The 20,538-nt window shown below is 35.6% G+C and overlaps 1 protein-coding gene across 9 annotated transcripts in view; it reads right to left on the bottom strand.

The window, feature by feature from the left end:
• ESRRG (estrogen related receptor gamma) overlaps positions 1-20,538 on the bottom strand; it is a 473,251-nt gene that overhangs the window by 131,066 nt on the left and 321,647 nt on the right. For all 9 annotated transcript variants that reach the window (XM_060692488.2, XM_087883184.1, XM_034427822.3 and 6 more), the window contains one exon: positions 15,321-15,736. In XM_060692488.2, coding sequence (XP_060548471.1) covers positions 15,321-15,736 — 416 coding nt within the window. The remainder of the gene's footprint in view (positions 1-15,320; positions 15,737-20,538) is intronic.

The raw sequence follows: 20,538 nt of genomic DNA, 5'->3' as shown, positions 1-20,538 counted from the left end.
CTTTAGCTTTATATCTTAAATCCATTCATTTCAAATTCTGTACTCTGAGGTGAAAGAAAACAGGTCTTGATCTTCTTCAGGTGACATTCTTTCAGATGTTTAAAGAGTACTGTTATATCCTTCCCGGTCACCTTCTTTCAATTTTATACTCTATTCCTTCAATCTCTCTTCACATGGTTTGTGGCAGGAAGCTTGCAATTTCTTAATTCTTATGAAATTAAGAATGTCTTAATTCTTTATTAATCATTTCTCAACCTCTTCTAATTGCTCTGATTCCTTAAAACGTAATGTCCAAATCTGGAAATCATACTCAACGTGGTACATGATCAAAGCTGAACTAAACAGAATATAGTAGATGGGTTAACATATTGAGCAGAATAGTGCATTACAGGTAGTTCTCGACTTACGACAACAATTGACCCCAACATTTCTGTTGTTAAGTGAGACATTTCTTAAGTAAGTTTTGTTCCGTTTTATGACTTTTCTTGCCTCAGTTGTTAAGTAAATCACTTCAGTTGATAAGTTAGTTACCTGGTTGTTAAGTGAAACTTGCTGCCCCATTGACTTTCCTTGTCAGAAGGCTGCAAAAGATGATCACGTGACCTTGGGTCATAAATATGAACCAGTTGCCAAGCATCTGAATTTTGATCACATGATTCTAGGGATGCTACAAAGGTTGTAACTGTGAAAAATGGTCCTAAGTCACTTTTTTCAGTGCTGTTGTAACTTCAAATAGACACTAAATGAACTGTTGTAAGTCAAGGACTACTTTTCAAATGAAAAGTGGACGAAGTGCTCTAGATCTTGGTGGGGGTGGCTCCTCATTGTATTTTTCAATAGCTTCTTAAAGAATGAATCAATAGATTCATTCATGAATCAATAGACTAGTTTCTATAACTGTAATATAGCTATATAGAGCTATATAGCTCTATAGTAAATTATTGCATGGGAAAGAACAGAAGTCCATGCTTAGTTCAGTAAGGACAATTGTCCTTGAAAGTCCTCCTGGATATTTTTTTTCTTGATGATCTATAAATGAAAAAAGAAAACTTGTACTAAAAATGTGCTGTTCAAGCACCCTTTACTATTACATCAATTTTAATTATAGTTCACATTTCAAGTACACTAACAACTAAAGGTTCCTTGTATTATTTTTCTTTTCTTTTTTTTTATTAAAAATGTTTGTAGATTCCTAGTTCAGCCAGATACATACAGTATAGAGTTTTATAGAGCTTTTATGACTTGGCATTTTCCCTTTATGCTTTCAAAGTCAAAAACAATGGGATCTGAGAGAGAATATTTTTAATCAAATATACTATATTATTTGAGGGGAAAACTATTAATGATAGAAATTGGAATGTGCCTAGTTTTTCTAGGAGTTGGAAAAATGTTCTGTAAGGAATAATAACATAACAGCCTGGCAGCTAAGGTTTTTTTTAATTCAGGAAACAAGAATGATAGTACAGTTTATAATACCTTCTGATTGCTCTTTCGAAAACTTATTTAAAGTTCTTATTTAGTTTTCAGGCAATATAGTTTTCTCATTTACAAGCTTACATCTAACTGACTGAAAGAATAACAAACTATGTGTAACTGAAGTGCAAGGGCATAATTTGCATTTTTTTTATACTTTGGCAACAAAAAACTCAGCAACATAAAATATAGTGTGATGTTTTAAAATGAAAATTTTTGCTTCGTGCAGACAGTGCCCTGAAGTAAGATTCATGTCAGCCAGAAGTTTCTATACTTAACCCACATAATACAGGAATGTTTAAAAGTGCTTTTGTGAGCTTTCTAGCAATGTTACTAAACATACAGCTTTAAAATAATACAACCAGAGGTAAGCTTGAGGAAACAAATAAAAATAAAAGTGCCAAAAGAAATGATAATGATAATGATAAGCTTTCCTCTCATTATAGGCCATAAAGTCATTGTTGACTATTAATGACCATAGAGATAGATCTTTTCCAATATACTGTAAATGGCAAAGCTACTATTCAGATCAATGTAAAAGCAATCCTAAAGGGTGCTGATTTTTAGATAATGAAAAAAGTAGATCATTTCCTCTGACCCACAATTATTTTATAAATGTGGGTACATGGATATGTGTATATGTGTATTGATGGTGAGACACTTTTTTTCTTTTCTGAAGTAGCCAAGTTTATATAAGGACAGCAGAATAATTAAGGGAGGGAGGGAGAGAGGGAGGGAGGGAGGGAGGGAGGAAGGAAGGATGGAAGGAAGGAAGGAAGGAAGGAAGGAAGGAAGGAAGGAAGGAAGGAAGGAAGGAAGGAAGGAAGGAAGGAAGGAAGGATACTATTCTCTCCTATTTTATGTCTAACTGACAAAGTCAGCCAGTATTTGAAGGAAGATATGCTTCTAGACTACAGTATACGCTGATACCTCCCTTATCATAAACCACTTGGAACATTATGTTATTTTAGGCTCCAGAACAGCTCAGTTTACTAGGCAGCTCATTAATTCTCCTTGATCTATCTTGGCTATCAATACTTTCTGTGATAAAAAGAAGTTGGTAAAATAGATAAGGAAGTTATCCATATTAGAATGTAAAGAAATTTCTTGCACTACAAAGGCTCCAGTAATGAAGTCAGCTGCTATGAATAATGTATATGTGGGGGGGAAAAGAGCTTTGATAACAATGTTGAAAGCCTTAGTGCCACATTAGTTAGATGTGTGATAAAATCAAAAAAATGAAGCAGTGCTTACATTTAATTAGTGAGAAGATGCTGGATCATGGGTAGATTGCATCAATATCTTACACTTTCTGTACTAACAAATGACATGAGAAAGGTATGCCCCCAAACAGGAAGAATATGAAAATAAAACCTGTTCAAGCCATATTTTATCTTTTGACTGATACCCATTCAAGTTAATATCGCTAGAATTAATAGTATTAAAATTATTGAAAAAAAATGTGTAAGGGCAAAGTGTAGATTTGATGATTTGCAATGCTAAGATAAGGGCTAGGCAAATAATTAAGCACTTCACCCTCATATAAACAAAGAAATGCATAGTTATTGAAGGAAAATATCCCCAAATATTTGAGTGCAATTCACAGAATTACAGAATGTATGAAATGGAAAGGATTCTATAGGACAGCATAACTGGGCACTCAGTGCAGGAATCCACTAAACAATCTCCAACAGCTGGTCATCCAGACCCATCTGAAAACCTCCAGTGAGGGAGATGTCACCATTTACATGCAGATTGTTCCATCACTATATGAAAATTATTAACAGGAAATTCCTACAAATTGTACAATGGGTAAATTAGAATCCCATTGTGCAATTACAATAGCAACTGATTCAATATGTGTGGAAAGGCTCTCTTTATCTATCAACCGCAAAGTGTCCCATGGGACTCTTATTTGATCAGCTCAGAAATAACCAGGGGCCTCTAAAAAAGCTCAAAAGTATAACCATTCATGCCACTAGGCAGAGAGAAATTGGCACTTGAGCAGCAGATACTGAGAGGAAGAGAGTAGCAGTGAGTGTGTATGACAGGCATAATATTCAGGTATGGTGGAAAATATTGTCCCATGTCTAGCTAAAATAAGATTCAATTCTCTATTTCCCTTCTGGATATGAAAGGCAGTGTGGCCACTTCTGCCTGGGAATTATGGTCATCTATGTCTTTTCAAAGTTTTTGTCCACCCCTTAACTCTATCTGATCCTCAATTTGAAGAGCTGAAGCAATTTTTCCATAGTCTGTCTAGTCTTTTCTCCACCTAGGCAACTTTAAGATAGGTGGATTTCAATGCCCAGAATTCCTCACCTAGCAGCTTTCCTTGTTGCCAAAGTGTCAAAATGTTGGTCTAAGGTAACCCATCCAGATGTTTCTTTTAGATTCTACCCACTCTCAGAGGAAACTTCAAGATACAGGTTGTCCTCGACTTACAACCATTTGTTTAGTGAGCATTCAGTTACAATGGCACTGGAAAAGTGACCTATGACCAATTTTCACACTTACTACCAGGGGTGGGCTTCAAAAATTTTAACACGAGGTTCTCTGCCAGGATGCTGGATGGGCTTGGCGATGGTGGGGTTGGCCTAGCCGGCCTCCTGCACAATGGGGGGGGCGTTTTTGCCCTCTCCAGGCTCCAGAGGTTTTCCTCAAGCCTCCAGGAGGGCGAAAACGGCCTCCCCAGGCTTCGGAGGTCCTCTGGAGGCTGGAAACAGGCCCATTTCCGGCCTTTCCAAACTTCCAGTAAGCCTGTTTTCCCCCCCTTCCCGAGCCTCTGTGCACTTCCTTGCATCCAAAATGGGCCACGTGGAGACTCCTGGGAGGGGCGGGGGCAGGGTGGTTGCAGCCAGCTAGGAGTGGGATTTGGGGGTTCTCCGAACTGTAGAGAATCTTAGCTAGAGGTTCTCTTGAACCCCTGCGAACCCCCAGCAGCCCACTCCTGCTTACTACCATGGCCGCATCCCCATGGTTATGTGATCAAAATTCAGACGCTTGGCAACTGGTTCATATTTATGATGGTTGCGGTGTCCCTGGGGTCATGTGATCATCTTTCGCAATTTCCTGACAAGCAAAGTCAATGGGGAAATCAGGTTCACTTTACAACCGTGTTACTAATTTAACAGCAATGATTCACTTAATAACTGTGGCAAGAAAGGTCTTAAAATGGAGCAAACCTGACTTAACAACTGCCTCACTTAGCAACAGAAATTTGGAGCTCGATTGTGGACGTTAGTCGAGAACTACCTGAATATCTATAAATGTCCATTTTTAGGATACATTTTCTACATGAATATTATGTAAATATTTATTTATTTAATATCCTGACTTTATTATTTTTACAAGTAACTCAAAGCAGCAAACATACGCAATACTAATGCAGACTTCAGGCTACCACAAAGTGGCATTTTGCCAGCAGTGAAGGAAAGAGACTGAGGGATAACAACTTCAAAACACCAAAGAAACCAGGGATAAAAACTGCCACTTTATCCATTTCCTCTTTCTCTTCATTGTGGGGCAAATCTGATTCCAACCTTAGTTTAGATTCCACTTTGACTAATGCCGCTTCCTGAAAAATTGCTGAAAAACCAAGAGATTTATTTATTTATTTATTTATTAAATTTATATTGCTGCCTATTTGCCCACAGCGACTCAAGGCAGTTTACAGAATATAAAAACCACATTTAAAAAACAGTAAAACTAATAAAAAATCAAATAAATTAATGTAATAAAATCACCCCCCACCTCCGCCCCAGCTGATCATACAAGCCATTTAATGGGTTCCATCCCACTCTTGGTTCCCCAGGCTCGCTGGCAGAACCAGGTCTTCAGGGCCTGGGGGGCATTCTACCTCAGAGAGAGGTAGCCATGGAGAAGGCCCTTCTTCTGGGTCCCACCAGGTATATCTCCCTCGGGGATGGGACCTGCAGCATTCCCCACCTCCCCGCTCTGATGGGTCAGGTAGATATGACTGGCAAGAGACGGTCCCTCAGATAACGTGGTCCCAAGCCATGAAGGGCTTTAAAGGTGACAACCAGCATCTTGAATTGCACCCGGAAGCAAATTGGCAGCCAATGCAGCTCCTGCAGGAGAGGTGATACATGTACACACTGAGGTCTGCACAAAACTGTGCAGGCCGCTGCATTTTGCACCAACTGGAGCTTCTGGATGCTCTTCAAGGTCAGCCCCATGTAGAGCTTGTTGCTAAAGACTATGAAATAGGCAAATCTATTTTTCTCAATATATACATTTTAAGTTATGGGTAGAACAGGTACAACCTAGGGGCACATAGAACCCACCAGCATATCTTTTTTGATCCTAATAATCCTCCACAATGGATGTAGGGGGGAAAAGTGTTTTGCATTTTGAGATGTTTAGAGGAGTTAAAGGGGGAGATTGGTACATCATGTCTTGCAAAGATATGTATTTTATCTCAGCTGTGTGGATAATTGGTTGGATGCCTGATGCTATGCAATTTATGTATATACTTTATTTATTTGATTGATTAGTAAATAATTCTTTGGATGTCTGATAAATGCAAGACAACCACCTTTACCCTATTCATGAAAGAAGACTTTCAGAATCGTTTTTTCAGATTCCTGCATAAACTTGAAGAATATTATGGTTGCTTGAAGGAGTAAGCTCATTAAAACTAATGTGAGCCAATAAGTAATCACATAGAGATTGAATAGCATAGAGGTGTTCTATTTAGATATATGGGAATGTCCTGAACATTGGGGGGAAATGATATTTAGTAATGAGAAAGAAAATACACAGAGAAGAATAATTTACATAATAATTGCATAATTTACAGTCACCTACCTGTTATGTGTTATGTAGCAAGATGATGCCAGTCCCAATTTGAAAAATGCTGAACTAAATAATAATTTCTGAAATAATTGATGTTTACTGTATTACTGGTAATAGCAATAATACTTATCATTTATAAATTAATTAATTTATAATAACTTATAAATTATAAATGATCAGCTAATACTTTGATTTTTCAAAAAAACTTGTTACAATCTTAGAGGACATTCTTAGGGACGAAATGGACAGATAGCAATTTGTTCTTTAGCTATAAAAGCTTCACAGATAAGGTGAAATTTAAATCAAGCACCTGCTGCCTAAATCAGAATTTAAATATTTAAGAAGTATTAAGAACATATTTAAATACCCCTAGTTAGACTAATGACTTGCAGTGCACTAAGCCAGTCCAATGAATTTCAACAGGACTTTTGGTAGGTAAGTGGCTGTGAGGGTTAGTATATTGAATGTTTGATGTATCTATACAAGGCCTTTCCTTATTTATTAGATCACTTGTTTATATTTCACTTATTCTACAGTAATTACTGAAAGTTTAAAAGTTTAAAGAGGAGAAGACTTGTTTAGTAGTTGGCTAATCAACTTGGAGAAATAGGGCAAGACAGGCAAAACAAATCTGTCATTTCTTCTTTAAAATGTTCTTGGAAGGAAATGCTGATGCAACGAGTTTTTAAAAAAACTTATATAAGGAAGGTGAATAATTTAATCAGGTAATGATGAATTCAGGTTACACTTTATGTCAGGTTCATTGGACATCTGCCATGTTTGTACTGAAGCCAAGAATGAAGTATAGCCTTTTCTTTTACTTAAAAATATTAGTTAAAAAAATCTGCAAACCCAAAAAACTGATTTGATTTTTTATGTTCTTCAAGACAATCTTTTAGACTTTACAGCATATTATCAACTAATCATTGTGTAAAATGTAACATTTGGAAGATATAAAAAATTTTGAAGACAGAAACAAAATATTTTCCCCTCATTTCAAAGGGTTTTTTCCCCTTTTTACTTCTATTCAATCTTGTCGTAGATTTCTTGGCAAGGTTTTTTTCAGAAGTGGTTTGCCATTGTCTCCTTCTTAGGGCTGAGAGAAAGTGATTGGCCCAAGGTCACCCAGTTAGTTTTGAGCCTAAGGAAAGTTGCCAGGCATCTGCCAAAACTCTCCAATGTCTAAACTCTATTTTAATTGATCCACTTCTGAATTAATGCTGATATAGAAAATGACAATTATAAATCCAGAGTTTACGCTAAGTTCAGAGTGGCATCTATTTTCCATTATCGCATCTAAATTTGTATCTAACAATTGGCTTAACTTCCTCAATTGTTACTTTCTAAAATCATTTTTTTTTTTTTTGCAGAATAGAATTACAGTTTCTCTATGTCTTGAAAAACATTTCATGATTAATAATGGACTCATTTAACTAATCCATGCAACACTTTTAGGAGTATCTGTCTCATCTTGTATCTTTAAAATGTATTAGATTATACCTCCCATAATACAGTAACAGAACAGCAATATAGACAATTTTTTTAAAAAAAGGTTCTGGACTTTATTTCATCCCTTTCGCTCTGGATTTTGTTTTTCCTTTGTCAGGGCTAGAATACTCAAAGGACAGAAGGTGTTCCATTGTTCACAAGAACTTTGTTTCTCAATAGTCTAGGGAGAAGCAGGAGGAAACCTGAAGAATGGCATTTGAGGAATGGGAACAAGTATAAACTAATAGCATTTTTCCTACCTCAACAAGCCATGGGTGGGAGAGGGTGGATCTAAATAATTATAGAGTTTCTCCAATTTAATATTGGAAAATATGGTGATCACTAAGATATGACCAAGCTGAGCTCGAGGGACGAGTTAAATGTATCATCAGTCATGAGTCCCTTCACGCCTTCAAACAAGAAATCTAAGTTCAGACCACTTTGAATTCCTTCTACTCTTATCTCCGGCTAATTTCCCTTGGCTGTTAGTAGTTCAGATTCTTGTACAGAGCTTAAAATTGCAATAAATATCTACACCCATTTGAACTGTCTGGATCTCTTATTTTCCTGGCAGTTGACATTAAAGTACACCTAAGTGTTGATGTCCTCTCACCCCCAATGATGCTGCCCACATATTTCTAACTGTACTGCCAAGAATGGCATATGTGGGGTATATGGGGAAGAGGATTTGTTTATGTACATAGTACATAAGTAAACAAGTGAATAAATACAGAAGTAAATTTAAACAAGATGAAAATTAATAGTCAATTACAATGAAGATTTTGGCTCAGTTTGTGATCTGTCACCAAATTGCCTTGCCTTGCCTTGAGCTCAATCAGTTTGGTAGGAACTAAAGTGGTAGTCCTACATGGCAGGGTACAGATTAGCTATTCTGGGTTGGCCAGTTCACTATGGAAACATTGGAGCCAAGATTCATTTTGAATATGAATAATACAATTAAGGAGAAAAATTAGTTCTATGGAGTTACTTTCAACAATAACAGTGTTTTTTGTCTATTAAATCAATCAATAGTGTATCACACCCACAGAACAGAGCTAATCAACAGTAGCATAGCAGGGAAGTAATCTCATAGAGGACATAATCTCATAGAGGACACACTGCATTGGCTTATATCTTGCGGTTTCATACCTAGTATATATTTAGCACATGCTTTCCATGTAAGAAGAAACAAATTCTATTGTTAACATCTCAAGGTAAGGTTTGGAAAGAAATTTGCCTATAAATCTAAAAAACTATTTGGTAATTACTACATACCAGTTTGAGTTATCTAGATATTTGGAATTACATTAATCAGCATTCTCTTTACACCTGATAAAGATATATGAGAATGATGTGATATGTGTCTCATTCAACTGGATGGCTGCTGTAAACAATATAACATTATATAACAATATAACATTGACAAGGTATTATCTGATTAACAATAATGTTAATCAGATTCCATCTCTTAGGGATGTTACCAGCCACGGAACCACTGTTTTTTCTTGCATGAAGAACAACATTGCCTTGCAGCCAATGAAGTAATCCACATGCAAGGCAACAAACTCTATCAGTAAGTTAATTTAATTCCTCTAACACCACAGTCTTTCCAATATATCAGCTTGCAAACACATGAAGGGTGATCACAGATTCACAGAGCTTAAATGGGGCAGCACCAACTACGATGGAAACATTTTTTCTATTTTCTATCACACAGTTCCCAGTGTACAAATCAATGAGTTATATGACAATACTTTCTGACTGAACTGTAACAATGATCTTAAATAGGACTAACCTTGAAAACAGCCTCAGATTTGCAATTGATACAAAGCAATAGTACAGAAATTAATTGGGATGGATCGTATGGAAAGTACACATACAAATATGGATCATGTGGAAAATACAAATTTTGATTGTTCTGACTTACTGTTCCTGCGCTTTTATGCATGAGCTGTTTATGTCATGTTTAATAAATATAGTGCTTGGATTGTCAAAGAACCATTATCTCAATAGGGAAATTTGTTTATTGATGAATCAAATTCCTTCTCCTCTCATATGTAAGTTTCCATTCGTCCAACACTCACAAAACTAATGAAGGTCTTCTAATTAGAACCATAAAGAGGACATCAGAATTGCCAAGCCATAAACCAGTTCTAATATGCCTGCCATCTGCAATGATTAAAAAGTGTTATTTGGCTGTAGTTAAATGGAGGCAATATCACAACGGGGATAACTAAATATCCATTTACCATATATTTTATGTGGATGGGAGTGATTAGGAAGAACTAAGATTATGGGTGCATAGAAAGTGAACCTACTGGTAACCATGGATTTATTACCTATAAATCAGGAGTGAAATGCTCCTGGTTCGGACCGGGTCGGGCTATCCAGTAGTGATTGTGGCAGGTGGTTTGGAGAACCAGCAGCGATGGTGGCACAAGGCTCCGCCCACCCGCCCGGGTGTTGTTCCTTCCTGGTTTTAACCAGGAAGTAATGTGTTTTTTACCCTCTGCACAAGCGCAGAAGGTCTGCACACAAATGTACTTCCGAACCGGTAAGGAAGGTAAGTAGAGTTCACCCCTGCTATAAACTAGCAATTTCATTAATCTCAGGTTGGCAAAATGATAAGGTACAAATAAAACAAATATTTATTCATTTATTTATTTATTTATTTATTTATTTATTTGTTTGTTTGTTTATTTATTTATTATTTATTCAATTTATATGCCGCCCCTCTCCGAAGACCCAGGGCGGGATAAATGTATCAATAACTGTACATGGACCATTAATGGCACTACAGAGTTCTCAAGCTCAAAACCCATCTTGAATAAGCTTCAAACAATGGTTATGCTTCTAGCTATTTCCTCCTACAAAAGTATCAATTTTGAGATTTTATATCTGAGGCGCCTTAAGCTATGGTAAACTTCAACAATGTGGCTTAAGCCCAAAGACAACACAGTGATATCCAATTGTGTTCAATTCTTTATTTGCTTACACCTAATCGACAGAATCTCACCAGAGTAAGGCTATAACCTTCTAACAGATATATTCTGGGAAGTTCTAGGCTGAGGCTATGCTGAACCTTTTCCTTGTATTGCTGACATTCTCACCCATTCCTTCTCCAGGTGCACATTCCATCACACCAATTCATCCAGCATAAAAAATGTGCAATATATCTGGATGAAACTAGATTGACTTGTCCATTCTTTCTGTCTCACTCACTCACACACACACAAACACCAACTTGGCCAATCGACTATAGATTGGTTTTAGAACATCTGGCAAAAGTAGGAACAAGCTACCATGACATTTAAGAGGCTGATTAGAAGATCAGATATTAAGTCTGCCATGAGAACTGTTCCATTTGGCACATTACATGCTATGTAAACGTATCCACTGGCTTTCATGATACAAGGTTATTTCCCTAATTATTCATCATTCTGTTAGATCTATCTACTGTAATTAGTCTTTTGACATGAACTAGAATATACCTGTATCATGATTTGCTACTGAAACTACTGTCAACTTTAACTGGTCACTACAACATAAAAGGTCATAAGTTCAAGGCTCACTTAATTAGGCGGAGCTAGTTCTATGGACATCTTTCTCTGTTATAATTCTAGGGCATTATGTTTTGTGCTTACTGCCTGTAAAGAAATTTTGAATTTTATTTACTTCTTTATTTAAAGCATGCCATTTTTCAAGTTACTACTGAATACAGATAAAATTGACAAGCTCTAAAATCAATGCACTATTTTTAGAACTTGCTAGTTTTCACTTTTCTATGATGTGAAGTCATCATAGTTTGGGGTAAGATATAAATTGAGAGGAGTAGCAATACATTTTGAATAAATGGGATTACAATCATGGAAATAGATGTAGAAAGAGAAAGGAGAATAATATATTGCCTGTAGGAATTTTGGGTTAAAGCATGCAACTTCGGGTGGCCTTGATATAGTCACTCTTTTTGCTATTATGATAGGTCATAGATAATTTGGTTCATTGCTTTTGTTTTCAGAGAAATAAAAGTTGACCAAATCCAGGCAATTAATTTGGCAGAAACTATTACAACTCGAGAAACAAATGATCTTTGATGGGATCCTTGATGCTCTCTGAACCTGGTTGTTTGCTTGCCGAAGTTTCATTGTCCAACTAAAGATCATCATACCAGTTAATGTCTGTGAGCAATCAACCAAGTTCAAAGAGCATCAAGGCTGCACACTTCAATCCTGAGCAGGCGGGTGGGTGAGCGGGCTCTCTCTCTCTCTCTCTCTGTCTCTCTCTCTCTCTCTCTCTCTCTCTCTCTCTCTCTCTCTCTCTCTCTCTCTCTCTCTCTCTCTCTCTCTCTCTCTCTCTCTCTCTCTCTCTCTCTTTCTCTCTCTCTCTCTCCCTCTCACACACATACATATTAGTTAAATAGGAATAACAATCAGATGATTCAACTATCTTTTTCACCTTATGCCCCAAACTATAAAACAATAGTATAATCCCATGCTTTTAAAAAATTTATCCATTAATACATGAACTAAAGATTCTATGCAGATTCTTTTCTTGAACACAACTTTTATCCATAAAAAATGAGAATTCAATATGTTTCATGTTATTCTGCACTTAGCATGCTATAACTTGGGCTCAAGCCTCTAATCACAATGTTATTATTTCTACCACTGAAGATCAAAACTCTGTTTAGAATAACTAGGCAGACGTTTCTCTAGGAAGTCTTGCATGAATCTTCAGTGCTACATGGTCATTGGCTTTTAGTTTTAGAACTGCGAAGAAATCTTACTGAGACCACTTTGGATTTGGATTTGGATTGTGACCTGTTTTGTGCTCTGTTTTATTTTTGATGCCTCTGCTTGAATTATCAAGAGCAACATGTTCTCTGCAGGGATTTTCTGCAGCTTAGCGGGGAGAAATCGTAGCTCAATGACAGAACATATGTTCTGCATTCATAAAGTCCCAGGTTCAATGCATAGCATCTGTAGCTAAAAGTGTCAGGTAGCAGCTGATGGCAGATCTTTCCATGAGCCCCTGGATAACTGTTGCCAGTCAGAGTAAATAATACTAGCTTAGATGGGCAAATAGTCTTAAGGAGGTTTCCCAATATTTCTTTTGTTTTGAGGCTTGTTCTGTTATTTTTCTGAGTTAATGTCTGATAGATGGCCACATTAAAAACCATCTGATGACTTTTAGGTTCTTTTTTAACTGTATAATTATACCAAAGATATACTGGAATCTATAAACATGTATTAGACTGTCAATATTTGATTAGTGGCTGGAAAATTCTAGCCTAACTTGGTAGGCTTACCAAAATGGGACAGCAGGAATGCAGAGAATGTAAACTAGTAAGTATTATCAACAGTCACTACGAGAGCTAGAGATAAAAGGAAATATTTTTTTTTCTCTTCTGTGACAGTGGCATTGAAAGAGAACATGAAGGGTGTGAAAGCTGACCAGGTTTAAATTCTGAATGACCATTCAGAATGTTAGCTAAGAAGTTTTCAAGAAGTGTACACACTACCATTTTTTGACATACAATAAAGATATAGAGTAGTCTTGGCAATATGTATTCTGGTCTTTGTGGGAGCCTGGTGAACATTTTCTTTCTGGTTACTGTTATTTTATAACTAAGCAGAGAGCAGTAATTTTCATTAGTAATCATGTCCTAAATATTGAAGCAGGAAGAAACTAAAGTGAAACTCTACATATTTCAGATGGGATCTTATTATTGGTTTATTTATTATTATTCAATAAAAAAACATTTTTATAACTTAGAGTAATGCATAATATCCTTAAGGAAACTGCACAACAATCCAAAATCTATCTTACCTGAGGATGCGAAAAGATCTAGGAGAGAAATAAACAGTATTTGTACCGCTCTATAAAGCCTTAGTAAGACCACACTTATAATACTGCATCCAGTTTTGGTCACCGTATTATAAAAAAGATATTGTGACTCTGGAAACAGTGCAGAAAAGAACAACACAGATAATTAGAGGGCTAGAGGCTAAAACATATGAAGAACAGTTACAGGAATCGAGTATTTCTAGTGAAAAGAAGGACTAGGGGTGACATGATAGCTGTGTTCCAAAATTTGAACACACAAAAAAGAGGGGATCAACCTATTTTCCAAAGCACCAGAAGGCAAAACAAGAAACAATGGATGGAAACTAGTCAAGGAGAGAAGCAACCTAGAACAAAAGAGAAATTTCTTAGCAGTGAGAACAATAAAGCAGTGGAACGGCTTGCCTTCAGAAGTTGTGGGTGCTCCATCACTGGAGGCTTTTAAGAAGAGACCGGATACCCATTTGTCTGGAATGGTATACGGCAGGGGTGTCAAACTTGTGTCGTCTCATGTCATCGTCACATGACATATCACAACTTTTCCCTAAACTTCACTAAACCAGGCATGGGCGTGGCCAGCATGTGATGCATCCGGCCCATGGGCTGAGAGTTTGACAACCCTGGTATAAGGTCTCCTGCTTGAGCAGGAGTTGGACTAGAAGACATTCAAGGTACCTTCCAACTCTGTTATTTTGTTATTCGGTCAAATTTCATGAGATTTCATTAAAATCTCTTGTTTTCTTGTGATTTTTGGCAATTTCACATAAGAACTTGCCTGAATTCTCTCAATATTTCTGCATTTTTACTTATGAGCTAGCATAATTGCTTGATGGTACAAGAGCCAAAAAAAAATTGTTGATCCCATCATAGCCTTTAATACTCAAGCTGTACCATTTCTATAAACAGAACTACTTAAGGTAGGACATGAAATTACCTTATAAATAAAACATAAGAAATCACACAATAACCTGATTCATACAGTATATGATAAGCTATACCATACCTTATTTGATTTTGACTTAGTGGGTTATGTGATCCTAATGGTTACTCTTTATAAAGTAAAGAGTAACATCTTGTGGAAACGAAGACAATGGATGAATGAACAATGACAATGAACTTAGCACAATGTGAAAGCATATCAGCTGTAATAGTAGAACAGCAATCATTACAAATATTTTAAAATTTAGCTAAAATATGTAAAAATACTTACAAGGCTTATTTGCTAACTTGTATCAAAGAAGTACATTAATGTGTTAAATTATAAAATGTATTTTGGAACTGGTCATCTTATTGTTCAAATATACTTTTAAAACACACAAACATACACACACACGAGACAAAATAAAGGCTAAGATAAACATGACAGAGGGTATCAGGAGTTACTTCTGGAAAGTTGTATTAACTTTTGTAAAGGAAGTCTCCCGCATCCAAAGAAGACTGATAAGAAAGAAAGAGGCGTCTATGGATAAAACATCTTAATCTAAAATTTTATATCAAAATAAAAACTGACAATCTAAACTGTGCAGCCTTCACTCACATAACCATATCAACAGAATATACTGGATCCTAGCACAAGCATGATTTGATCCAATCAAATTATACAAAATGGTTCCATAGAAAACAAAGGGAGGGGGGAGGAGAGACAAAATTGTGCTATGGTTTTCTTCAGCTGTGAAAAAGGGTAATCAAGCACTGACCTTGAATTGTCCTCTTGAAGAAAGCCTTGCAGGCCTCACATGAAGCCACACCATAGTGATACCCTGATGCAATATCACCACAAACCAAACACAATCTTTTGGGCATTGAGTTCAGCATGTATTCACACTTGGTTTGTGAATCTTCAGCAATGGTACTGGAGCAATCATCGTATCGTTTCCTGACAGACCCATTACCCCCAAGACCGGGGGCTGAAGAGTAGAGTGGTGGTGAATCTAACCCATTCTGATGTCCATTCATGGTTGAACTGTAGCTTCCACTGGCGTCAGAGGAGCCACCAGGGCTATGATGGTTGATGCTGTCCGTCAAGGAGGCGGGGCTTGATGGTTCCGTCTTGATATATGACGAACAGCTAGAATCAATGTGTCGATCCTTGCTTGACATTCTGCAAAGAAGCCTGCATTGTAAAGAGAATGGGAGAGAAAGAGGTTTCTGTGCATTAAAGACAATGATCTTTAAATGCGTGCTGCAAGGGCTAAAGACTGTACATCATTCATTCATTAGTCAATACCTCTTGTTTTACATGAAAGTAATCAGCAAAAGCGCATGACAGAGCTGTAGCACTCAAACTGGCTGTAGACAAAAATTATAAAATATATAATACAATATATTTCTTTTAAATCACCTCTCCAAATTCTAAAATTGTCATATGCAGTAATAAATGAATTCACTGCCAAATTGTTCTTAGAACTTCTTTCCTCTATGACAACACATTTATCCTCTCTGGTAACAATAAAAGCAAAGAACATCAAAATTGTTTCTGTATCTATCAGATGAATGTTTTACTCAGTAAATTCTTTTTTGTCAGCAAGTTTCCTAAAGCATGACTGTACATTCTGTATTGATTGAATCTCAGTATGAAGGAATAAATCAAATTTAAAGAAATTTATAAAGAGATTTTTGATCTCAGATTACAGTGGATAATTAAGCTTGATTTCTGTTTCACAAAATCTAAATGGAATAATTCATAAGCTTTGTCTGCAGTTACATTTTAGTTGTTGTCCATAGGATTAATCAATAATAATGTAAGCATCCAGTACACCTGGAAGACTATATGACATGAAAGCTAATATTTGACTATTTGGAGGATGGGGGGTGGAATGCTGTTGTTGAAAGAAGGAAACAGAAGTTTTACTTGTCAGATGATAAGATCATTGATTTCTTCTTATTAAAAAGGAGGTATTCAAAGTAGTAAAAAACATCTGAACTTGCACATTTTCTGACTGTGAAAACTGGAAAAAAATTCTGCTAAGTGGCAGATTGATTGCTATGTGCTTCTTAACTGAAGAGACAGTGCTGTCATGGCAAACACCATGATAATGTACTCTTTGAAAGATTTTCAAGAATGCAGCGAAATCTATTTCACTCATGACAGAGGTAAATTTGAGTTGGGTCAATATTCAACAAAAAAATAGCTTCTAATCCTGAAGAACATATCAATATGACTGATTCATCTATGTCATTCTTATACTAAATTTTAGGTGAAAAAATTATTTTGGATAAATCGACAGCGTTCTCGACAGGCTTCATGAACTGTTATCAAACTAGAACATGTTACCTTTTAAAAATATGAGTGTTTAATCAAATTTGGAAAGGAAATGTTTTCAGTGAATCTCTTAGTTATCAGAACTTTGGTTCCATCTTCTCAATTAACCAACTATCTCTTGTCATGATATTTTACATAAGTATTGGTTTATTTCAGCAGAGTCAAAGAAATATATTTACACAATATCCTTTCCAAAAACAAAAGTATAGCTGAAATTAATTCGTTAGAATTCTCATATTCCTTTGCTAAATCAAGATTAAATAAAACATTTATTATCATCTATATACTAACTTAATAATTTAGCAGTCCTGCTAGCTCAACGGATCAAAGTTTGAGATAAAGATATGCACTACAGTAGCCTAAATCTACTACCTCAGCTTGGAGAAGAACTTAAGAAGAGAAGCAATTTCTTATCTTATGAACTCTAACAGGAAATAAAGTGATCTCTTGTTGCCCAATCTTCTAACAAAGAACTTGGAAGAGAAAAGAACACTTTAGCAAGTTCATTTAGAGATTTTAGAGATTTTGTTAGTAACTAATAAAATGCTGCCCTAAACATCCAACAACTCAAGAGGACTGTTTTCTGTACCTGCCTGGTTATTGTCTAAAGCAGTGTTTCCCAACCTTGGCAACTTTAAGATGGGTGGACATCAGTTCCTAGAATTCTCCACTTAGCCATGTTGAATGCAAATTCTGGGACTTGAAGTCTACCCATTTTAAAGTAGCCAAAGCTGAAAAACACTGGTGTAAAATGTGATTCTGATTGTTTTCTATATTGCCTGTAGTGAAAGGACAGTCATAAAGCACAGATATCCCCTTTTAAATTACCCTTTGAGGTTTCTAAGGATGATTTTTCTTCAGCGGTTAATATCTTATTTAACAATATGGTTTTAATAATTCAAATTTAATCTGAAGTTTATTTTATTATCTCTTTGGTGCGCTGTCCAAAGCTATTTGCATTTTTTAAAATATGCATGGATCTGCAAGTATTTACCGCATCCCCCTCAATCATTCTTCCCCAAAGGAAAAAATAACATGGGGCAAGAACATGGCACCTGGAGTACCAATTTTGCTTAGGAATTCCAATAAAGATGCAAAGACTGGGGTAGATTTTCAAGTCCCAAAGTCAGTGCAAATTCTGATTGTTAATTAGAGAGTTTGTCATCAGTTACCTGGACAAATATTATGTTAATAATGAGGAACAAAATCAATATGATATCCAACTAAGGAAAAAGCCCAGCCAAAAATATACTTTTCCACTATTTGAAGAGAATAATGTTTCATTATTATATTGTATTCAATCGGGTTTCCTCTCCATTTTCTACCTTGTGGTGACTAGTGTAATTAATACATCTATAATTAATAAATCCCTCATTCTTTTTTCTTATTCTCAAACATTTTTCTCAAGACCATTTGAAAGAAAATGGATCATTACTGAATTACTGCAATCTTATGAATTCCTTTCAGTGTAGAGTCTTTACAAAAATACCTAATTTATTAATTTATACTTGTTAGACAGCTCTTAAATACATTACAATCTGGGATACAGCATGAAATATTTGGCCACTGAAGCTTGGCTTTCTTCTTGCTGTCTATCAGCAAAAAGTCTATGTCTTCATTCTGACACAGGATTTGGTATGTCCATAATTAAAATATCAAATAATTCTCTCCCAATCTAGTAATTACAGAACTTTACTGTAAGGGCTGGATGCCTCTGAATAACATTTCTCTAGGTTTGAAAAAAATACAAGCTTTTAAAAATGTTTAGGAATTCATAGGTTTTCTTTCTTATAAAAAAAACTTCATATCACACATAGCTTTTTTTTTTTTTAAATAAAAGATTTGATATGAGTGAAGATTTAAGGCACTTAGGATGATTTTTCTTTTGTCCTGAAAAAATGGATAAGGAAAAGATCCTGTGCTGAGTTCTCTGGAATGGATTATGTAATTAACTCGAGCAAATTTAACTGGAAGAAAAACTGCATAATATATTCTTTATATGTCTTATTGTTTGATTCTGGAGATTTATATCTGACTCCTCCACCTAATTCCACTTTGCCATTCTAATCATCACACCAACCACATTTTGTAGGAGATCAGGAAAGAGAGGTAACACACATTCCTTGAAGCAATCTGTGGTAAAAATCTATCTCTGGCTACTGAAGGAATAAAGTGCTATATTAGAAAGTCCATTACTATTCAGGTAACACTATTAAAGCAGCAAAATGGTAAATTCCACTTGTTAGATATGAAATCCTAGCTACTGTGGTTGGTGGCTTTGCATTACTTATAACCAAACCTAAACCATGTCTTAATCATAATTATTTGTGTATGTATATATATTTGATTTATATCCTGCCTTTTACTTAGGTGTACTTCCTCCTCATATTTTTCTCTACAGCCACCATCTTGTGATCTAGGTTGGATCGAGGCTGAGTGACTGGTTCAAAGACTTTCTGTGGATTTCCTTGGCTATGTGACTTTGGACCAGTCTCTTTCTCCCAGCCTAACAGACAATTATTCTGGGGGAAATGGAGAGGAAAATATATAAACACAGCTACAGGAGATATAGACTATGTGTGCATATCAATATAGTTTTATCATGATTTATTCAATAAGCCACCATTAATTCAGTTCACACAAGTTAGGTCAATATGAAGAAACCACATTTTGGCCTGGTACAATATATGAACCTAATCACACTATACCACTCCAAGACACACTAGGAGTAAATGGCAGTGGAAATGTACTAGCAGTAGCTCAAGTATATCACTAACATAAAAAGGAGGGAAATAAAGACAATAAAAAAGGGAATTATAATTCAAAATCACCACCGTTGAAAATTTTGTTTTGCTCCCTGAAAGTTAATTTAGCTCTTTTCCCTCTTTTTTGTTCCCATAAATGTTGGAAAAAACATTCCAATTGCAACTACCAGTAGTTAGCACAATACTAATATGCGTATTTCCAACCTTGGGATGGATAATACTTCTATTCTGTTTTGGCTAAACCTGTTAGCACTCATTATTTGAGCTTGTTATGAGAGGTACAGTAGTGACAAGTAAAAGAGATCTTTATAACAGAGCAATTATTTCCTAATCATTATTTACTCATTACATTTCAAGTTCCCTTATTAACCTTCCCCCCCAAAAGAGTTTGATTCCTATTTCCTTTCTGTACAAGATTTCCTGCAGTCTTTTTTTATATAAGTCTGAAATATTAACAACTATCTTTAAATTCAGTCATCAGCCAGTGGTTTTTATTCTAGACTTCACTTCAATCTATAATTAGAGGCACTAAAATTCATATTAAGTCTAAGAGGACTATAGTGAATAGAACTTTATTTCAAAAAGAACACTTTTTTTCAGAAAAAGCTACTCTTACAATGATGACTTTATTTATCCATAGTCAATTTTACATTGTACTGTTATTATAAGGGGGTTTAGGTCACAGGAGATTAATAAAAATATATAATTGTAGTTAATATTTACAATGAGAAATAATATGTCTCATATTTAAGTGCACAGTATTTATCCTTAAATAAATGTAAATAAAATAAATAAATTATTATTTTTATTTAATAGATTGTACCTTATAGGTACACCTTGTAAGGATAGGAATCAATCCTTTGTTCTGCTAGCAAAGGAGCAAGGAAA

This window comes from Pantherophis guttatus, chromosome 1 (assembly GCF_059756535.1).
Source record: "Pantherophis guttatus breed Tessera chromosome 1, ASM5975653v1, whole genome shotgun sequence".
Classification (NCBI taxonomy): Eukaryota; Metazoa; Chordata; class Lepidosauria; order Squamata; family Colubridae; genus Pantherophis; species Pantherophis guttatus.
The sequence above is the reverse complement of the archived record's forward strand: the minus strand, read 5'-3'. Positions and strand labels throughout refer to the sequence as shown.